The sequence below is a fragment of the Trematomus bernacchii genome, unplaced genomic scaffold (assembly GCF_902827165.1).
Source record: "Trematomus bernacchii unplaced genomic scaffold, fTreBer1.1, whole genome shotgun sequence".
Lineage (NCBI taxonomy): Eukaryota > Metazoa > Chordata > Actinopteri > Perciformes > Nototheniidae > Trematomus > Trematomus bernacchii.
Window position 1 is genome coordinate 1,963,096 of NW_022987685.1, and position 23,096 is coordinate 1,986,191.

Below are 23,096 nucleotides of genomic sequence, written 5' to 3' on the forward strand. Positions count from 1 at the left end.
CTCTGGGTCCGCTGTTTTCTTTACACCTTAATTGATGTGTGTTTTTATTTCGCTGCTCTTCTGACTTAAACAGTTTCCTCATACATTAAACCAGAGGCTACGGCAAAGTGCTCTTTACAAAACACCTCAGCTCTTAATCTCTTTAAACTATGACTGCGCATACAAGTTTAATTCCAACCTTTACAACTCATATAGTGTACTCAGATTTGAGTTTTATGGTAATGGATCGTCTTAGTTTGAAATGTACTAAGTGTTTTACATGTTCTGTAAGAGTCAAGATAAGAGTCTGATAACACAAAGTACATTATGTATCTGAAGTGAGATTCATAACTGTCCTTTATATTTCATATCTTTTGTTTATCTTGTTACACAATTGGTCATGATTTTAGGTTATGACAGCCAACATAAGTCTTAGAAGTGGAATAACCATGCTTGCATTTTGCTGCAAGTATCTGAGTAGAGTAGTAATGAGTGACATAAGCAACCCTGAGGTGTCCCAGTGAGACGACAAAGTCCTGAGTTTAAATTATTTTCAAATCATGCTTAGAGTTTGTTCATAACAGACACTTGTGTTGGCTTGTTAGCATTCATAGCACATGAAGGAAACCCTCCACGGAGCTGCTGGTAGAGGAGATATTCAACCACTGGACACAAAATCATATCTTGTAAGTTTAAGACAGTTTCTCCCATCAAAGCCTGACACTTATCTGTGCTCAATAATTAGGAAAAAGTGGACTAAATGATTAAGCATGTACATCTAAATTAAATATATATTGTATCACTCTGTCAATAGGTTTGATCGTGAAAAGTGTTCTTTTAGAATCTGTTTTGCGGATCATCTGATGGTGGAATATCACTTTATATTATAATTTTAGACCCAAAGGCTGTGGTTCTGCCGGTGGTGCGTGTCCACAGTGTGATGTGATGATGGAAGGGGGGGGTGTTGCGAGTAGTTATCGGGTTTATTGAGCTGGAAACTATGAATTCCCAATGTTTTCCTAAAGCTGTAAAATGCTGAAGATCTCCTGCTGCTTTATGCCGTCTCCAATATCTCTGAGGATTCCCGGTTCAGTGGTCTATAAGTTTCAGGGGGAAATAACAGGAATAACAGCAATGCAGGATTTCTGCATTGTAGAAATAAGGTGTCTATTATACAGATCTAAGGAAAGGTGCCTCTGAGTTTAGGTGTTTATTTTTGTGACGTACACACAAAGTGCCAGACTCGTGTTTGTAAAAGACAAAAGAAAGGAGCAATGGTTGAAAATGTAACTTAATTCCAAAATCATAGGTTTTTTTATCGCTTGGTCTAAAATAAATGATTCTGCAATCTCTACGAAGTTAAGCAAATCAAATCTGCTCCTTCTGAACCGAAACTCAAGTTTTCATACATATCTGACCAAAATAATTAAACATAAATGGAGCTATTTCTTATTAAATATACATCTCTTATGTCCTCATAAAGGGATTTTAGAACGGATAGGGAACCTCAATTTAACCTAGAAAAATGAATCTATTAGAGGATCATTCGCTCTCAGAATTGATTAAAAAAAAAAAAGAAACATGAATTTTGATTTCATTTGTTTACTCTTTTTGCACCATAGTATACGTGTGATGATGATTGTCATGAGTTAAAGTATATCTAAGGCAGAAGACCACCTGCTGACAGACCGAGGCGCCACACTCTGTGGGTTTGGAGTACATCACGAGGCGTTTAATGCGTCAGCGGCCGACTGCTTAAGGATTCCCAAAATACCACTAAGTAGCTATGTTTTAATAAGCCTGCGTCTCAGGGTCCCTGAGAGATCCTGCTTTTAGCTCCTTCAGCTCCACGTGTGTTGATAGCAGCTGAGTCAGAGTCACACTATCTAAAGGTGACACCACACATATTAGTTCTGATTCCCGCTGAATTATCCCGCCCCCAGTGGAAACTGTTACCTTGCAAAGTTGTAGGGTTATTCTATCAATTATGTGTAGTATTCAATGAGAAATGTACCTTGTTGATCTCATTTCCCTGACCGTGCCTCATCTTCTTTCAAACAAAATGTGTTTTTATTGCCAAAGTTCTCAATGTACACATGTATCTCAGGGGGCATTACAGTGTGTACAGCATGTGATGCCCTCTACCTCGCAGTCGCATAATAAAAATCACCAAAGAAACACCGCAATGGGAAGGGTTATAAACCTCGGGGAGCGCAACAGGGGAGGATCCAGAAGTGAAATAGGTGTTTGAATTGTAGGAAAAAAAAGAAATCCAAATTACAAAATGGTAATGTCAACATATATACTATTTCTTATTGTAGGTAGAATTTGTTAAAATAGCCTCTTGGCTAACTCTGGCGCATTAACAACATTTTCCTTGATGCACGCCATCCCTGCTAGCTCAATAAATAAAAAATAATAATTACTAAATACGAAAAGAAAAGGATGTATTAAGGGGGGATCTCTACTATAATAGGCCACCAAAAGATCTACACCTCTAACAGATGCCTTTACATTGTCCTGTCCTACATAGGGTGTTAAACATGGTGACATGGGGGTGAATTGAATGAGGTGCCTTTGGTATTTGGGAGCAGCTGACACAAAATATTTACTGTTCACGCTTTGGATCTTCAGATGTAGTTCTCTTCCTCTGCTAGACTTCCTGACCACAGTGCTATAGCTGTTTCATGTTTCCGGTCACCTTCTATGTTTAGGATGTGTGGTAATTCAGCACCATGGACAGCGTCCTATTCAACTCACTGAGGCAACTGAAGCTCATCCAGACTTTCTTCACACTCACTCAATTTAAAGTTTGTGTTTGTCATGTCTAAAGCTCCCTCTTCTTGTTCCGTCAGATATGTTTTTCTGAAGTCATTCTAAAATACATGAGGAACATTAACCTGGACAGTGTCATATGAAACCTCAGATAAACCGATGCAAGGGTAGACACGCGCACAACTCACCCTAGAAAGAGATAACTGCAGTCAATTTATTTCTCCCCATTTGGGCACATTTCTTTTTACCCTCTGAGCTTATTTCCACCAGAAATGTGTCTGGCCACAGCTCTGCTGATGAACTCTGAGGTGAACATTTCTCTCCCGGGAGCGGTGATAGGAGTCATTACATGAAAGATCACCTATGATATTTTTATTTCAGTGAGGGAAAAGCCCCTTTGGCAAATGTCAAACACTGATTCCAGATTGTTAGGTGCATGAAATAGTCATGGACAAATCTGTTATCTGTGTAATGGGGCCGGGTGTGTGAGGGAGATGAGTTCAGAACGCTGCTGCTTTTCCTTCGGCATTACATTTTTTTCCAGTTATTTCATGGGTTTAAGTGGCCACTAGAATTGGATGAAGACGGTTGTCATGGTGAGAAGTCGTTTGTTACTTTAAGCAAGCAAAATAAAGGAAACTGAGAAACTGAGCTCAGAATTAAAGCATGACCTTGGAGTTAAAGCGAGAGGAAACGAGGCAAGGAGGTGAGACGTGTCGCACGCAGATATAAATGCAAAGACGAGTGGAAACCAACACGTTCACACACTGAGACCCGCATGCTGAACTTCTAATGAACCAATCAGTGGACTCATTAACGGCCAGCTGAGACCCAAACATCTCAGCGGCCTGACACCGAGGGGCCCATTCACAAATGGATTAAGCTGCGTTTGAGACCAATAAACATGAACAAATAGGACAAAAAGAAACTGGAATTCTTAAGCCCCCGCAAAGAGAGAAATGCAGCCCCAACTGTGCCCCCAAACAAATAGCATCTCAATGCTCCTGTGTTATTTGTACTCAGTAAAATTCATTTTTATGCATACATTTGGCTCAATGTTTTCCCCAGCAATCCAATGAACTTGAATCAGCCACATTAGACGCACTAGATTCCTCAGTCAGGATCTGTAGCTCCCCTTCTGGGGCCTCATTTATAACGCCTTGCGTAGGATTGACGTAGGAAGGTTGCTTACGTAGTACAAAGCACAAAAATAGGTACATAAATTTTCCGCCATTTTCCGATTCACAAAACGTTGCGTACCGGCGAGGGAAGTGCGTACGGCACTCCCTACGCCTGTTTCCCTTGATAAATCACAATCGACTCGTAACGCCCATATTTGCCTATACATAGTCAAAGAAACGCCCATTCATTCATTCATTTTTGACTGACTGCATGAAGAAGATCGCAGGAAATTACGATAGAACAGCTAAAAAAGACATCTCACACCGTGTCAGATTTAGGTTATTGTGGGGAGGTCGAGATAAATCATATTGTTTGGTGGATGCAGTTTGAACCAGAGTAGCAGCATGGAGGTCGGATCGTCACCAAAATAAATAAATAAGTGGTCCGAAAAAGGCTAATGACAAAAGAAATACACATAACCTTCCTCATGCAGTGTGTTTGTCCCGGGGACAGGAGACACCCCCTTGATGAGAAACTGTAAGAAATGATCGGGGAATCCCTCCGGAGTGGAGTCATGACGACTGGATCTGAATTATTTTTGTTGTATTTGGTGGTTTGTGTTCCAGCTGTCGATCAGCAACTATATATAATCCACCAGTTAAAGGAAATACAACTAATGTGTTGTGTTATATTAGCTGTACAATTTACCACATATGGTGTTCTTAGTTTCCATACCTCCTGTGTTTTACGAGCGACTTATCAAGTCTTGGCAAACGGCATAAAACACGATTAAACGTGATAGTATATAAAACCATGCTCGTATCTACAACCTATAGAAATGCGAAACGGCGTCAGTTTAGACGTCATTCTGTCCTCCTGCTTACCGCATCATTTATGAGAAAACATTTCATAACATTAACACAACATATTCGAGGTGGTTTTAAATAGCATATCCGTATTTATTTATTTCTCCAAGTTATGTTTTTGTGTGCACTGAGGAGTCTCAAACAGGCGTTTGTTTAATCATTTTAAGATTGGCTTTAATCAATGTTTGAAAATGAATTCTTCATATTTGATAAATGAGGTAACATTTTATTTATGGTATTATTTCCACATATTTCTCTCCATTCTTCCTTCTGCCAACGGTGTCGCAGTTTCTCGTCTCTCCCGTTTGTGTGCTTAGTGCGTACGCATGGGTTAGAGTTTGCGTGGAGGACAGCACATTTTCCCGTCAAGTTAGTATTTTATAAATCGCAAACATTGCGTAGAAACTGGCGTACGCCATTTTTTGAGCGTATATCCCTTTATAAATGAGGCCCCTGACCTTTTTCTTTTTCTTTTTCCTCTGCCGTTGTTGACTGAAAAAAGCAATGCACATTGTTTATTGCAATCAGATTAATGCTAAATTGTTCTCAGCTGCAGAACTTGATGAGCTTGTTTGCACTGTGATATTATTAGCACAATATCTTTTGTGAGTCTGACCTTGAGACTCCATGAATTGCCCCCTATGATAGTGTTTAACATTGAAATCCCTTACCTAAAGTTTTGAGGAATGCTTCTGCACCTCCACAGTCAGGATGTGTACCTCGCTGTCTGGAAATCATCATGTCCGTTGTTTACTCTGCCATTTTTCTGCATACAAAGGCCACATGTATACTTTGCTATATGCATTATTGCAATTAGATTGTTTTACATTTCCAATTGCACTTGCACTCTGCTGCAGAACTCTATGGACTTGTTTGGTCCTATCAGCGGCTGCAATACTTTCATCTGTGGCTTTTCCACACATCAATTAATGAGCTTCAGTATCTTCTGATAGTTGCACACGTTTAAATCACTTGCCTGAAGTTTTGAAGAATGAACCTGTACCTCGTTAGGTTGAAGCTGTTAGCTTACATTTATCTATATATTTTTCTACCATTGTTTTGAATACTAAGGAAACATGTATACTTTGCCATATGGATAGTTGCAAACTGCATTTGAAAGAAGGGCACATTTGCACTCAGCTACAGAACTGTATGGGCTTGTCTGCACTGTGATATTATTTTGTGAGTCTGACCTTGAGACGGTGCAAGTATTTCACACATCACAGAGCTATTAGCATCCTGCTATCCTGAGTTTCTTTTTGGGTGCCCACATTTTGATTTTCCTCCCTCTACATGTGTGTCACTGTGTGTTGCTTTTGTATCCTTAGGCTCCTGAGTCTACCATTATAAACATTTGCTTGATTCTGTTTGTGTTTACGTGCTGCCTTAGGGCTTCTGAAAAAAGACAGGTGTGTGTGTGTGTTTATTTTGGGCCTGCCTTGTCTGCTTGAGTAAATCTGTAGCTGATATAATGTCTGTGTGTACATTCACTCTCGGGCCGTGTGTGTGTTGATCTTGTTTATGTGTCCGGGACGGCGGTTAGGGCGTGACGGATGGGGAGGGGGACACAGAGAGGAGAGAAGATGAATGACCTGACAGCGCCCCTATTCAACTCCTAATCACTGGGGGGGGGGGGGGGGGGGGGGGGGGGGGTGGTGGTGTGGTGTGTGTGTGTGTGTGTGGCATCTTTGAGTAAGAATGTTTGTGATCTTTAAAAATCAAACCAGGATCTGCACCTCCATACTTTTTGTATCCTCTTCTTTAAAAAGCAACTCTTAGTTAACATTCAGGTCATATCTAGTATATCGGAATCAACAATATTTGCATTTTGTGGAAGTTTCTCCATTTTAAAATAAAAGCAAGTACAAGATAAATAATACAAATAAAATAAAAATATTTATATAAGAAGCCAAAGTGCAATAAAATAATCAAAAATGTAATTTAAGATATATATATATATATTAACATAAGAAGTTAAGGTAAAATTCACAGTAAAATATGTTTTAATTGAATTCAAATATTTATTTAAACCAAAGAATGTAAAAATGTTCAATAAAAAAAATATAGATATAATAACAAAATAACTTCAAGTTAAAATGTGCACAATTCCAACAACCTTCTAAAAGTCAGTACCTTGTTCTCTTCACCTACTTCCTGAATTGCCTAGTAAATCAAAAAAGTATAATTGAAGACAGATTTGATCAAATTAGATAATGTAAGGTGACTGCCTTTACTGTCGGGTGTTAATCACTTTATATGAACTGCGTTTTGATGTTGGATAACAACATCTGCAGGCCATGTGTGCAGCTGATCACATAGCTCCAGTCCAGATGCCCTGCAGCGAGTGGTTGGAAGGTGATGTTGTGTTTGCAGTCAGCATCCGTCCCAGGGCATCAATACTCACCTCTGTGTTGCTGCTGCAATCTTCAGTAAGGCTGATTGCAACAAGAGCGATAACGACCGGCGCTGAGTTAGAGGAGCAATAAAACAGACTTCCTGGTGATAAAAGCAGCAGCGTGATAATACAAGTCGATATAGTCAGAACTTGATATCATGTTTGGGTGTTTTGACCTATGATACTGAGCCTAGTGAGTCAAATTCATAGAAAGGGTGTAAGCTAACTTTTCTGGTAACACTTTTGTATGACACCAGAACGTTTTATTTAAAATAAAGGGAGAAAAAACGTCATCAAACCACACACACAATGTTGTTTAATTTGTTTAACGGGTCTGATTTGAATTGCATTATTATACATAACATCTGTTAGAAATATGAAAGAAAGTATTAACTGAATGACCACCAATTCTGAAATTATTCTTGACCTAAGAAGTCATAATAAAATGCTTTATAATTGAATAATAATAATAACTGTATGATTATTTCTGTAAAGCATTACTGATATTTGTTTGTTAAAAGCTGATTTTAACACAATGAAGATATATTTGACAGAAACGCATGCCACAGACTTTGGGAAGTGAGACATAAATGTGTGTGTGGGCCTTCTTAGAGAGTGTGTTTCACATCATTATAGGGTGTGTGTGTGTGTGTGTGTGTGTGTGTGTGTGTGTGCCACAGGCTTCACACAGCCTGATAATGAACACATTGATCTGGAACAGCAGAGAGGAAAAGGACAAACGTCGGTGTATTAATGGCGTCTCTCTTCCCTCTTCATTATTTCTCAGTCTTTCATTAATAGCTGCTGTTTGTGTTATTTATCTTTCATTCGACACTGCCTTTCCACGTCATTTATTTTATTTACACCTTTTGATTGCTTTTTTACTCGTTATGCTCAGTTGTTTATACATTAAAGATTAATATGACATAGTGTTAATTTCGTTGACTAAAACTATGACGAAATATGTTCGTCAACGACCTTTTTTTCCATGACGAAAACAAGACGATGACGAGACGGCACCGACGGCAGTAAACAATAACTGTAACGAAATCAACATGCAATATCGTTGACGAAAAGTGACGAGACGAAAATGTAGTTTACTAAATAAAAACTGCCAAAATCTCTCGAAATATTATCAAAGATAACGTTACATCTCTGATAGTCAGTTTTTCTCCCAGCAGTTCAATTTCCGGTGCTGCGGCTGGGTGCAGCAGCTGTGTGTCTGTGCCGCGCGCCGCGGTACATTTGAAATACACCGGACAGCGGCACACTGTGAACTGTCAGGAAGACTCGGGTCTAACTCATGGTCTAACTAACCTTATTTAACAGAAAATAAAATGGAAACAACACCCCCCCGTCAGCACGAGTGAGTGATACATTTTGCACTCGACGGGTAATAATGGATTATGACTGAAATGTTACGATCTTGTCTGTCAAAATGACTGACAACGAAAAAGTATAAAGCCACCACTGCTTGGGAGAAAGAAACGATGTGATATTTGGGCCCATTTTCGCTACAATGAGGAGGAGAAAAAAAGCGAATGCATTGTTTTATCAGAAGGGAAGCAATGTGGCCATAACACAGCTGGTAAAAACACCACAAACCTGACCAGATACTCTCTGCAAAGCTGCATTCTTAATCATTCAACCTGTGTTTTTCATCAAATAAGGACAAGATATAATCTTATTGTGAAATAAGTTTGACTAAAATGACAAATTATTGGTTTTGGCTAGACTAGTTTGACTGAAATGTTCTATATCATCTGATGACTAAAAAAGACTCAACAGTTTTCATTGACAAAAAATAGACTAAAATAATTAGTTTTCTTCGACTAAAATAAGACTAAAATGCTCAGACTTTTAGTCGACTAAAACTTGACTAAAATAGTTACTGTTTTAGTCGACTAAAATAAGACTAAAATGCTCAGACTTTTAGTCGACTAAAACTTGACTAAATAAAAACAGGATGAAGGTGACTAAATATGACTAAAACGAAAAAGGAAATTTAACACAGGACTATGACTAAAACTAAATTAAAAAATTGCTGACGAAATTAACACTAATATGACATCAAAGATAAAGGAAAAGGAAAATAATGAGATGATTTCCAATTGTGAAAATGTCCCAGGTCGATTATAAAAACATCCTATCCAAAGAAGGTAATATTAAAACATGTGTCTTTTTCCTTTTCCTGTTTTATTATATCTTTTAGTTCTACTATTAAACCTTTTTGACCTTGAACTACTCCTTGTTGCAGTTCCATTGGAGTCTAATTTTGTTTTCACCCACTCATAACCTCATCTCCTTTTTAAGCAAGTGCAAGTTAGATTAAAACCTCTCATAAAAAAGGCCTCAGTAGCCAGCCTAGCTTAGCACAGCGGGGCCGCCAGTCTGCAAAGTCGGGAAACATTTATTTCCACTTTATATGTATGTTTTCTTTTCATATTGTTTATTTTTAGAGGCATATAGTGTTGCCTTGGAGCCAGGCTAGTTTCTATTTCTATTCCTACTGCTAAGCTAAACTTCACTAGCTTGCTCTGCCAGTTTGCATTTTGTAATTTGTGATGATAAAGAAAGGTTCAATAAGACGATATCCACATTGGGCTGCATGGTTCCTCAAGGGCAAGCACATGTAATGCAAGATTCATATAGGCAGATGCTATAAATAAAGGAAATAAGATGTCCATGTTACTGAAATCATATAGCAGCTACTGTTAGGTCCAAAGCCCGAGGCATGGCTATATGAATCTCCTCTCCTCTCCTCTCCTCTCCTCTCCTCTCTCCTTGCTGGGAGTATCTAAGCATAAAAAGAAAAAGTGAACATTGCTCTTTCCCTCTCTCTAGAATAAGATTTCTATTTGCCAACTGAAATATGTACTCTGTAGGACATAATCGGACATATTTAATAAGATAACAAAAAAGAAATAGCTGTAATAAACCCAGACTACTTTAGAAATAGCACATTTCTGTAATCCAATGGACATGACTAATTGCCCCAAAAATATTCAATAAATGATTAGACTTATATGATCCAACTTTGAATACTAATATTGCCGTTGTTCTCTTTATATTCCTCTCTGCTCCTAATGTAAATCACTCTCACTCTCCCTTTAACTCTGGATGTATTCCTCGGATGTATTCCTCATGTTGTCTCTATTGGTATGACAAACATGTTCTTTATTCACCCGAGCTCATTGATCTCTCTCACTGCTGCTAATGAGCTAAGTGAGGTTTGTGTGTTGCTCGACTTCCTGCTCGCAATTATGGGATTCCTGAGTGATTGACTGTCGGCTAAACACGGTAGTAATTTCTGTCCATCTGCGGGATGTGTGTGTGTGAGATCTATCCGTAGACTATATATAGAAAGTGAGGCGGGCTTCACACCCGATACCCAGGAAGTCCTCGGGGACTCTTTCCTTTCTTCTGAGCTCTGGTTGTGAGTAGACATTTAGAAAATAAAGTAGATGTGGGGTCATGAGTGGCAGGGGTTTACGTTGCTTTAAATGCCACTTAAGACTCTGACATTTGGCGTCGTGTGCAAAGACAGTTTTTAGCCAACTTTGAGAAATAATCTTTTCACCCAGTTTACATTCCTTCACTCTCAGCCTCCCCTCGGGGACATTACAAAGTGATAAACGCATCTACTGCTGCTCCCAGGCCATATTAGCATATCCTCCTTTCACTGAATCCCTTCAAATAACATTTCTGCTTTTCTTTCTGCTAATCTCTCACCTCCTTCCTTTTCCCCCCCCCATCAATCTCCCTCCTCTGTCACCCTCTCCCTCCGCCTCTTACAGCAATTCAAAGCAGACATGGCACATTGTTAAAACGTGCTTACGAGAGTAAGGAAAGGCAACAAATGTAGTAATGAAATGAACTCCAAACAATTACATCTCTTTCCTCTCTGTGCTTTCTCGTTCACTCTCCTCATCTTGGTTAATTTAGGGGACTTAATTGGCGTGATAATACTTCTGAGGAAAACAAACAACAACAAAATCTAAACGGATGTAATTACTTCCAACTGTTGACATTTTGCCTGTGTGTTTTTCTCGCAGCGTTTAACGTGCTCTTTAGTATTTGAATGTGGTTTTGGTGTCATTATTTGTGCGTTTATCAATGTGAAGTTATATTTTACAAACATTTAAAACAAGCTCTGAAGCGAGATGTTGTCTCCAAAAGAACTGCTCTCTCTTCTTTCAAGTGATTCCTCCGTAGAATAGAGAGTGAGCTGATTGCTGTATGGACTCTCGTCTCTTTGTATTTGTTTGTGTCAAGTTGCATCTAACAGTACAAACCCTTTGTGTAAAGAAGACGACAAATGAAAACCCTCTCCTCTGTTTATCCTCTCTCCAGACCAACATCCCGTTCCTGCAGAATGTGTTTTCCAACCACCAGTTCCTCAACTCCACCGTGGACACCCAGTTCATCGACGAGAACCAGGAGCTGTTCAACCTCAAACCCACTCAGAACCGGGCCCAGAAACTGCTGCACTACCTGGGTCAGTTCGTAAACGGCACACGCACTCGGATGCTGTCACGTAACACCTGTGTTTTCCTCATTGTCTCAACAGAATGCTCAGTGTGTAATATATGTTCTGCTTTTATCCCCCTCTTCAGGTCATGTGATGGTGAACGGACCAACCACACCCATTCCAGTCAAAGCTAAGCCTTCCTCCATAGACCCTGTCATCCCCCCTGTTACCTTGGGTATGTCAATTTAATGCAATTCAGCAAATCACCATGCATAATTCAAGGTCCGTCACGCCGTATTATGCAAACCGAGCTACAACTCCTGAGTCACATTGATGAGAAAAAGTGCACCAGTGCATTCAAAGCAGTTTGTGCAAAAAAGCTGTTTTAAAAGCCTTGTTTTCACCGTGTATATCTGTGTGTAGGACGAGGTGTCGGCCACTGATAGTTTAATATGGTGTTTAGATAGTGGCACAACAGGAAATGTTACCATGATAATACAACAATGCATCATCCTTTTTCAAATGCATTTATTACTTTTGGACTCATTTAGCAAGGTACCGCCAAAGCCAGGGGTTCAGAGTTTCATTTCCCCTCGGGCTACCATGCTAAAAAAAGTAAACACTTGTGGATCCGGAGGGCACTTTGGATAAAAGCACCCGCCGAATGACAAATGGGCTGTCGAGCCGTCCGATAGCTGAAGGCGGGAAAGGCCTTCCTAAATGGCTCAGTTTAGCACTCAGGGAGGAAAAGGGTTTTGGCCCAGAGTGCTCTGCTGAGCTGTGAGTACAGCGGAGAGAGGGAGCACTTCATTGTTTGTGAAGGCAGAAGTTGTTCTCACTCCGCTCTGCACCAGCACCCCCGCAGAGAAGGCCGGCAGCCAGGCCCGTCTCTGAGGGGTTCTGGATCTGAGCTATGCTGGGTTTCTTTTCTCCTAACCCTAACTTCAGAGTTAATGGGGGTCCCTGAAAGGCTTAACTAAGGCATGTACTACCACTTGCTTTCATTATCGAGTATACAGACCATTTTTTTCTAGATTGATCGTTTGATCAATACATTTGTGGTTTTTCCAAAGCTTAAAGATATTCCCAAAATATGATATAAAACAGATACAAGAAAGAAATCTCCATATTTGAGGGGCTGGAAGGGGCTTTCATGAAATGTTGAACAACAATAACTTTACCGTTTATCAAAATAGCTGATTTTTGTTGTTGATTGACCAATCGATAAGATAAGTGATGAGGATTGGATATGCTCCGTTTTACAAGTTTATACAGTACCAGTCAAAAGTTTTGAAACACCTTCTTATTCAAACACCTTATTATTCAATCTACATTGAAGATTCATACTGAAGACATCAAAACTATGAAAGAACAAATATGGAATTATGTAGTAAACAAAAAAAGTCTACCTTATGAAACTGATCGAGAGAGTGCAGAGCTGTCATCAAAGCAAAAGTGGGCTATTTTGAAGAATCTAAAATTAAAATCATATTCTGGTTTGTTTAATACTTTTTTGTACATAATGTGTCCTTTTATAATCTTGATGTTGTCAGTATTAATCTACAATGTAGAACATCATTTAAATAAATAAAATCGTTTGAATTAGGTGTGTCCAAACTTTTGACTGGTACTGTATGTGTTATATAAACTTACAAATGTGTATAAAGTTGTCTTTTTTTTCATTTGATGCCAGTTTTAGTGGCCGATTCACAATGATGCTTTCTTTAGTCGTTCTCCACCGTGCTCCAGTGTTAACGCTCGTTCGGGGTGCTAACTGCCTTGCATTTCTGCAGCTGCTCCCTTTGACAGCAACAAAACAGTCCGCTGTATCAATCTGACATGTTTATCAGCACCCTGTTCTGCCTCAGCACATACCCCAGCGTGCACAGCAAACACGAACCTAAAACAAAATAATGTGAATAATATGAATCCTAATCAGGCATCACTAATCGAATCTGACATCTAAAAACCGTGCACAGTGGAACGGGGTGGAGGAGAAAAGGGAAGAATGATCCGCCGTGTTTGCACGTCTCCGTGTGAGTTAGCGAGTCTCCGTGCTTCCCCTACACTTGTCTACTTATGCAAATCTAGTGTTGACACTGCCACCATCGCCCGCCCCTCTTATGCAGCGAACACACGTGCATTTACTCTGGAAGATCACACAGACTCGTACTGTACTATAGGCACACGTCCTCTGGTGTGCATGTCCCCACTTACCTACTGTAAGGAGCTGATGAAGTATGCGGCACAGAGGCATACCTAAAGCCTAGTAATGAGATTTGTAATGTGCTTATATCCTTTCTTTCATTCCACGGAGGGATTGAGAAGAGAGGGATTAGGCCTGTATTATCACACTCTGTGGAGGGAGGGACACAGGCGGGAAAGGGGTTATGAAAATAGAGGCAGCGTAATACATACATGTGGGGAAATGGTCATGAGGACATAGAGGAGAGGCAGGGGGACATGGATAGATGAGACAGAGATAGACAACATGATTGAGATACATTTATTGGGAAATAAGTTTATTGATTATCCTGGACAAAGTAATTGTGATTCAAGATATGCTCCTGATAATATAAACATGAATCATGAGGTCCCCCTCCATGAATAAATGAGAAATAATATAGCAACATTGTTATTTCTGTATTTCCTTTTTCACATGATCATTTCTGTAGGTTTTTAATTGATGGCGAGCTTTAAAGCTTGTTCAACTCACCCATGACGTAACTATGAAGGTAGATATGGTGGTGAATACATTCTCGTATGGTCCAATTAATTGATCTAAGGACTTTTGCTAAGGAGCGAAGATCAGAAAGTGTCAAAACATCACATACATATTAGGGGAAGGAGGAAGTTAATCTACTCTTGGGGAGTTCCCTCCACACTGAGGACAGAAGGGAGGAAGTGCTCCTGAAATGAAGGCCAATGGGGTCCTGACAGGACATGTGAAGTACTGAAAGGACATTATTTTCTAATTAGGGTTTGTATTGTAAAACGTTCCTGTGAAGGCTGATTGCTGGTGCCTCATTGATGGTGTCCAAGTACACCTTGTTCCAATTATTGTCTGGATTTATTTAATGGAGGACATCTAGAGGTTAATCACCAGATGCGTCTGAGCTAGCTTTAGGAATAATGACTAATACAAATGACAGACCGCTTTTGTCCACTTTGTGGCCTGCATTTCTATTCTTAGAATTAAAGTAGAAGGGTAGTTTGTAGTCAAATGTGCAAAATCTGTGCACAAACATACTTAATTTCTTTAATTAGTTTTCTGTTTTTATTCTTCTTTCTTCCCTGCCTAGAGTTTTTGATGCTTTCATTAGCCATCTTCAAACAGAAAGAGCTGTATTTGTTGTTTTGTTTAGCTCCAGAACTCATTTCCAGGTAGCTTAAAATGAGTCATAAAGAGTCTTAAATGTGGCTTTCTGAAACCTCAAGATACTCTGGGTGTGTGTTCGGCAAGGTAACTTATTTTTGTCTTTGTTCTTGAAACAGTTCCTCTCAGTTTGTGTGTTGCTCTCTTCCCATAGAACTTTGTGGAGGAAAACAAATTTCTTGAACAGTAATGCCACTCAAAGGTTTTCAGCAGGCTGGATTTGAGCAGTTATGGCGAATAGAAAACAGCTAAATTAACATTTAAGACTTGAAGAAGTAAGAAGACTTTTTTAAAAAAAAACGTTATTCTTCTGCTTTTAGTTTTAATGGAGCAGAAATGCACATAGGGATAAACAAAACATAAGTCCCATCAGTCTCAGTCCATGTAGTATTGTCTTAAAAGGGAATTGAAATGATAATTGTCTTATGACATTTAAATAGCAAATACACATACCCAGAATTTCATTAAGGAAACAGGATTTTAATATAGACATATGGAACAAAAGTTTGTATTTCTGCTGGTTAAAAAAAGGCATTTTCTTGACTCAAAGGAAAATATTTATTTTCCTACTATGCGTTAACCACATTCACAAATACTAAAATATTTGTCCAGTATTTTAAAAAAATATATAAAAATAAGCAGATGTATCACACAATTGGTAGACTCTAATTTATATTAATTGAACAAAATAAATACATGGACAAATCAAATAAATAATTGCAAAACCAAGTATTTATTTTCTAAATTCAGAATGATTAAACGTCTCTGTAGCTGACAATAGGCTACACGTATCTTACAGCTCATACTAACATCTAGCTGCCATGTACAGGTGTAATTTGATGAGCTGTTGCAGCACAACTGACTTTAATAAAGCACTGATTACATGTAGCAGCTCCACCAGGATCTGACAGTTAAAGGTTCTCAGGAGGCAGGCTGTTATCACAAATAAAGGAGTATCTGTGAGAAGTCGCTCTATCTACTACTATAAACTGATTCTGTGAAGCTATAGGAGGAGGAGAGAGGGAACAGAGGAGCAGACAGATCTGGGATAAGGAGGAGAGTGAAAGAAGCGTGAGTGGGAGTAACGTGTTTTCAATGCTAGGGAAAGTGTTTGTGTGTAAATGGGTCAATTATCATATACATCACCCATGGGACTTTCATGTCTCTAGCGCTCTCTGTTTCTGCATGTATGATATGACACGCACATTAATCCACTCACACTACCTTCCTATAGGAAACTTTCACTGTGCTGCTATATATTCAGTGTTGTCCCACTACAGATGCCCTCGTGTCCTCGATGTGTCAAACATAGAAAGCAACTTTGTAAGACTGCGAGACAAATTGTGAAAGACTTTAAGTGTAAATCATTTTTCTGTGTGGGTGTGTTTCCCACGCCGCCGTATTATACACAGATCTTGATAAGTTCAAAGTGTCCGTATCTATTTGCTGCAGCGATGAGATGTGTGTGTGTGTGTGTGTGTGTGTGTGTGTGTGTGTGGATTTCATTCTGCTCAGACCAGCCTTAGAGAAAATGATGGCAGAGATCATTTGTTTTCAGGGATGAAGTACAACAATAAAAGGTCAAGAGCGAATATTGAGAGAGAGGGAGGGAAAGGCCGTGAGTGGAGGACAACTAAGCGGGCAGATAGTACCTCATTAACTAGTCTAATTGATTGATGATCGCGCACACAAGGGCAAAAATAGATCCCAATTTGACTTCCAATATGTGAATGCCTCTGGTTGTGCTTGTGTTTAATTGCCAGGCATGGAGAGGAGGGAGCAGGGTGAGAACAGAAGGTCTCTGTATTGTTTAATTTGTTTGTTTTAAGGACTATTTAGCTTTTATAAACTGGAAACATAAGCATGTGTCTTGGGGATTGCGCAGCAGTTGTTTCCATTCCTCCTCGTTCAGGCTTTTAGCGTTGACAGTCCATGTTAATTCTAACTGTATGTGACATAACAGTGTTAGTATGCTAACCAGAAACACTTATTTAATGGCAGCATGTCCGACAGGGTTCATCCTGGGTTCCTAATGGGGGCATACAGCAAGGTTTCTGGAACATTCTTAATGGATATACATGTAATTTTTCTCTTGTGTATCTGCCAGATGCAGGTCATTGTCATTGCCGTACTAGCATGCTACATCACTACGGTCAAGACTGAAATAACTCTAAGATAGAGAGTTATGAGATTCTGTAGCAACATTCATGGTCTTCATTGGATAAACCCCACTGAGTTTGGTGACATGTTATCTAGCCCTTCTAAGAAATACACATTTCCATTTAAACTGTTAAATATCTTAATATTAATTGGAAGGATTGGAACTATTTTTTTTAAATATATATTTATTGTCCCCAGGGGATGAACCATACCAGGTTTTCAAGAAATTTGATTTAGCCAGGAGTTTGACATTTCTATCTGGCAATTAAAATATCATGTCAAAAAACTGGATTGGCACTATTTTTTGGTGAGACATGTATGGTCTGCAGAGGAGGAATCCTATTACTTTTGTGATACATGACATTTCCTTTTTGGGAAATCCTGAGTTTTTCATTTGTGGTTTAGGGTAAAATATGTACAATGTCGCATGAGATTAATCCTTATGACTTTGGCAAATCAATATCAAAGAAAACAGGCTGAAATGGGTACAAATATATATTTTTAGTGTATTTTCTTTTTTTGCATGATGGGGAATTGTGGGATCTAAAAACAGAGTGACAGGATGGAAAAGTCTGAAATAAATTGAGATTTGTGAGAATTGAAATAGTTGCCATCCTGGAACAGATCGCCTTCAGGTGGCGACTGTACAGTCCCTTGTTGTACACCAGGTGCTGCTTACTTTTTGTAGCTGATCATGACGATAAGTGTCAGCCGGCGAAAGACATTTTTACAAATCGGTGGGTGATGTGTTTAATAATCCGGCTGCAGGGCTTATTCTTCTGTATTAGTGAAGGCCCTGTCCACGTCATTAGTGGGAGTTATGAAGAGTGCTGGACTTGTTCACAGCACGACTTGAGAGGGAACTCAGTGTCAATAACATCAGTTTACCTATGGAGGGGTGCTTGTTACAGTATGGTAGTGTTTATCTTGCCCGGCACTATGCAGGGTCTGAAGTCTGAGAGCCCATAAACTGGAGAAATAAAGGGTTTCTTGATATGTCCAGTTTTGCAAAGTCCAAGGCCATATCAATTCACTTTATTATAATTAAATAGAGAAAAAGAACAACTTCTTAATTTGTTGTGATATACTTATGTTACAGCATCTATTTATATATCTATTTTCAGTTATAAATGCACTCTTTATTATCCGTTTCTGCACAGCCTGGTAGTTTGGTGTTTTTAAAAAGTATTTCCCTATGATCTGATGTGGATTACTCACACACCACAAAACTATTTCCCTTTTGATTTCGGACTCTCTTTTTACCCCCACATTAATCTTCTTATCCATATTTTTCTCCCTCCTCCCCATCAGGAGACCCTCCGCTGGGTTTCCGCGACGTGTTGCTGCGTGACGGTCCGGAGGGATTCGCCAAGGCTGTCCGTGCCCACCAGGGTCTGTTGCTAATGGATACCACCTTCAGGGATGCCCACCAGTCGCTCCTGGCAACAAGGGTTCGGACCCACGACCTGAAGAAGATCTCGCCGTTTGTCAGCCACAACTTCAACAACCTCTACAGCCTGGAGAACTGGGGAGGTGAGTCTCTGGGTCCTGACTATTGGGAATGTTTTCATCACCATAAAATACAACCGGAAAATCATCAGCATCAAAATCAAAATCAGAAATCCTTTATTAGTCCCACAGCGGGGAAATGTACATCAGTCAGGTTGTGAATCAATGCAAGGAATTTGCTTTGGTGTGTAAACAAAATAACAGGAATTAAGTTGTACAAATAATATCGAAGTCTTTTTAAAGCCATTTTAAAAACTAATATCCAATTTTAAAATGAATAAAATATAAATTTGAAAATAAAAATAAGTAAACAAAGCTAAAATCAATGTGTTCTATTACTCAAGTAATATGCAGCATATCAGAATTGAAAGTATCAGAGCTATAAATATAGCAATTGAACAGAAATGAGCAAAATATACAGGAGAATGTGCCTTTACAGTATAGAATATGAGGAATAGCTCTCATGATGTGCAATAATATTCTATACTTCAGTTTTTGTAAGGATGAATTAGCCAATGAAGAGCTAGGCTAGCACCCTTACCCTGCTTCCACTCTCAATGCTAAGATAACTAAGCGTGTCCTTTCTCCAGCTTTATTTTCTAACTTACAGACCATAGCAGTGTTCATTTTGGCAGATATTTTTGATTTAGTCTTTAGACGAAAATGGTTATTAGTTTTAGTCACATTTTAGTCATTTCTATCCTTCATAGTTTTAGTCTAGTTTTAGTCGACGAAAACTCAAAACGTTTTAGTCTAGTTTTAGTCGACGAAAACTCAAAACGTTTTAGTCAACCTTTAGTCGATGAAAAATTACATTTTAGTCAAAATGTTTTCTCTCTTTAAACTAATTCAGTTAGGCAAATACAGGTATCTGAAATTGGAATCGATGTGACAGCATCAAGTGTTGAAATTCATAAAGAAACATTTCACTCTCTTAACACTTTACTTGTGTAATATCTAGGGATGGGTATCGCTAAGGTTTGTTACGGTACTACTACTCTTATCGATACTGCTTATCGATCCGGTACTTTAACGGTATTCTTGTAGGTACTTTTTGTTATTTTTTAAAGGGAAAAACTAAACAAATTGTTAACCAAATTAACATACTGTACTTGAGTAAAATGTTGAGATACTTTACTGGAGTATTTAAATGTGTTGCTACTTTGTTCTTCTACTCCACTACAGTTCAGAGGTAAATGATGTACTTTTACTCCAATACATTTATTTAATACCTTTAGTTACTTTACAGATGTGGATGAATGATGTGAAATATAATCAAGTGTTAAATCAGACTTTAGTTCCACCTGGAGTAAATCCACAAGCTACCCTGCAGTATACAAAGTCATTCAAACTAGCTGCACCTTTACCAGCTTTGAGAACACTTTCATGATCAATCATTATAAAACATATCATATTATTCTGAAGTGGACCAATCTGCACAATGACTACTTTCACTGTCGCTACTTTAACTATATTTTGATGATAATACTTTTCTACTTTTACATTTTGAATGCAGGACTTTTACTGTAACAGAGTATTCCTACAGTATGGTATTTTTTTACTTAACTACAAGATCTTATTTTTTTTGCAACCAAAGGAATCTGTTAATGCCGGTCATTAGAAAGAACACGGATATAAGACACCTCTGCATTGACTTTATTTAAACCTCTTGGTACAGACATGACTGGTATCAGACTTACCATTTGGCACTCTAAAGAGCCATTACACCTGAGGAAATACCCATAATGTGTGATCACATACATATCAGTCACGTAAGATTTGCATTCATTTCCCTCTTCAGATAGTTATCATGTTAATTAATCTCTTTGTGTATGCACTCCTGCTTTTTAATGCGTCTGAAGACATGCCTGCTCTCTCCATTCTCTCTCCACTCTCACCGTAGATCTTCTCGTGATTGTGCCTCTTTGTTTTTCTAGTTTGAGCTGTGGAAATCATGCGCCATTTAAATGATATCTCGTCCTCCCATCTTCATCGTCTCCAGCAAGTTCCCTCAATAGACAATGATTGTAGCCTCTTCATGGTCGTGAATGAATAGAGAAAATCATGCATTATTGAAACCTCTTGAGTCCAATAGTGTCCCTGGATAATATGCAATTACTGTGAAATTGGCCAGAGAACAAAAACTACTTGTCTTACAGTATGTTTGAACAGTCTGCAATTATCAACACTTCTTGATAGCTGTCCTGTGTGAAGAACAATTGTTGTGAACCGGTTTCAAATAATAAATTCCTGTTTGAACACTTAGGACACACACATTTGTGGAAGAGATATGCCCAGCGAACCTCTTGAGGTTGAAACGTTTAATTTAATGCGCAATTATGGTAAACCACATGGAGTGATCGTGCTTAAATTACTTGGAGTGCTTTAGTCAGATCACAAGAACAAACATGAGAACCAAACAACAAAAGCCTGGAGTAAAAAGGCTTTCCGTTTTTAAGTTGCTGTGCATTTGTTAGATGGTTGAGCAAAGTGAGGAGAAAATAAAAATGCGAGGAGAGAGACTGCCCAGTAAAACCTCAGCTCTGTAAACGCTTCACTCAGATTGAATTCCTCCCAGTAGCCGGTCATGGTGCACCAGTTCAAGGAAAACAATATATTCCATTACTGTGGGAGAGCACTTTGAGCATATTAAGCAACTGTCTACTCATCTCATGTTTGAACAGATTGAAAGGTTATAGCGAAAGTAAAACATCCAGGAGATATTTGGATAGAAAGGGCTCAAAGGCATCCCAGTATATCGTGATGTTATTACGAGACTGACCAGGGAAGGATGGTATTAATTCAGCTTAGCCGTGTTTGAGCAGTTACATTAAAAGTAAATCTTTGAAGAGAGACTGTGATAACTGGCAGTGAACTCAGTTCATCACTCTGGAGGGAAATCGTTGAATAGTTGCCAGAACAGCTCCTTGTCTCATTATACCGTGAGCCTGTTCTCAAAGTGCTTTGATTAAGGGACATAAATGCTTTTTTTAACATGTCATTAGCTTATATTTAAAAGCATTAAACCTCTCGCCCACATTAAAATGTTGTTTACCATCATTCATAATCTCGCAGTGACACAACCTCACTTTACCTCTGAGGATCTTAGCACTCTCTGGGTTTAAACACAGTCAAATGGGGCTTTCAGGAGCTGTGGTAAATCTTCTTTTTGGGAAACGGGAAGCTCACAGACATGTCTATATGTTTTACTGATGAAAGAGCACAAACTGAGCTCTCTATTAGGTTTTCTTGAATATTCCTCTGGGGCCTCATCTGTGTGAGAAACAGGAAGCTGTGCAAAACAGTCAATACAAGCTGACGGAAAGCATGCTTTGGGAGCATTTTATGGCTGAGCATTCAATATGTTAATTTACTAGGAGCTTCCTGTTTTCACCACTGAGGCTTCACATGTTTTTTGAAAGCCTTAACCATTTACCCATTGAACTGCAGTTGGGTAAGATTTCCAAAACTATGATTGGGGTTGTATTATTGTTGAAATGATGGTTATAAGATACATTTATTATGGGAAAAACAGTGTCCTTTTAAACGATTTACAGTAATTGAATGTTATTTTCTTTACAACGTGTAATTATTTCGAACTGAGCAGACGATGTGTTAAACATTCATCATTTGAGCATCTGCTGCAGTACAAGCTCAAAGCGATCACAGAATAATCTGGCCTCTGAATTGAATCCAGTCATGATGAAACGTCAAGAGAAAGGTGAATACATCTTCCTTTGTGTCTTCCTCATAAAGCGCCGCTGCTGTTTGAGTTGCAGTGGGAGATGACTTTTGAAATCTTCTGTGGATGAAAGCTCTTGAAGTTTAAACAGTGTTTTGTGTTCATGAAACATCCAGACAAAGTGAATATGCTCGACTCTGCCAATTATAGCACCACAGCAACAGTCCATCATTGAAATCAAATGTAAAACAGAAACCCTTAAACACCCTGACATAATGATTCTGTAACGGCTGATGTTATGAGCTGAGCAGCGTCACGTTGTCTCTTTCAGTTTAGAGAAGCTCCACTGAATCCTCCAAGAGGAATGTAATGTGCTCGTGGATCCTCTTGAGGCGTCAGTAGTTCCTGCATGATATGATTATGAGTCAGAGGAAAAACAAAATAGTTTCTCATAATTTAAACATTTTAAGGCTGATTAAATTATAGAAATCCTCTCTGAATCCTTCCTGTGACTCTACTATTTTACAGGGTAATAGCATGCTTTGTGATTCTAATTATATTTCGATGTTAGGCCCCGGCCCCACGGGAACGCATACGGCAAAACGCATAGGATTAACGCAAACGCAATCGCCAAAAAGCTTCCGTCCACACGCAATATACACCGGATAGTGTCTTCCCACACGAGACAGCTCCGTTTAGATCCAATGGAAAAGCTGCAGTACATATGCCGAACCTGTACGTGGCGCTGTAACTTCCTCCAC

General features: G+C 39.0%; 1 protein-coding gene across 2 annotated transcripts in view; it reads left to right on the forward strand.

Moving 5' to 3' along the window:
- pcxb (pyruvate carboxylase b) overlaps positions 1-23,096 on the forward strand; it is a 286,683-nt gene that overhangs the window by 213,435 nt on the left and 50,152 nt on the right. For both annotated transcript variants that reach the window (XM_034136581.1, XM_034136582.1), the window contains exons 13-15: positions 11,491-11,635; positions 11,754-11,843; positions 18,456-18,677. In XM_034136581.1, coding sequence (XP_033992472.1) covers positions 11,491-11,635; positions 11,754-11,843; positions 18,456-18,677 — 457 coding nt within the window. The remainder of the gene's footprint in view (positions 1-11,490; positions 11,636-11,753; positions 11,844-18,455; positions 18,678-23,096) is intronic.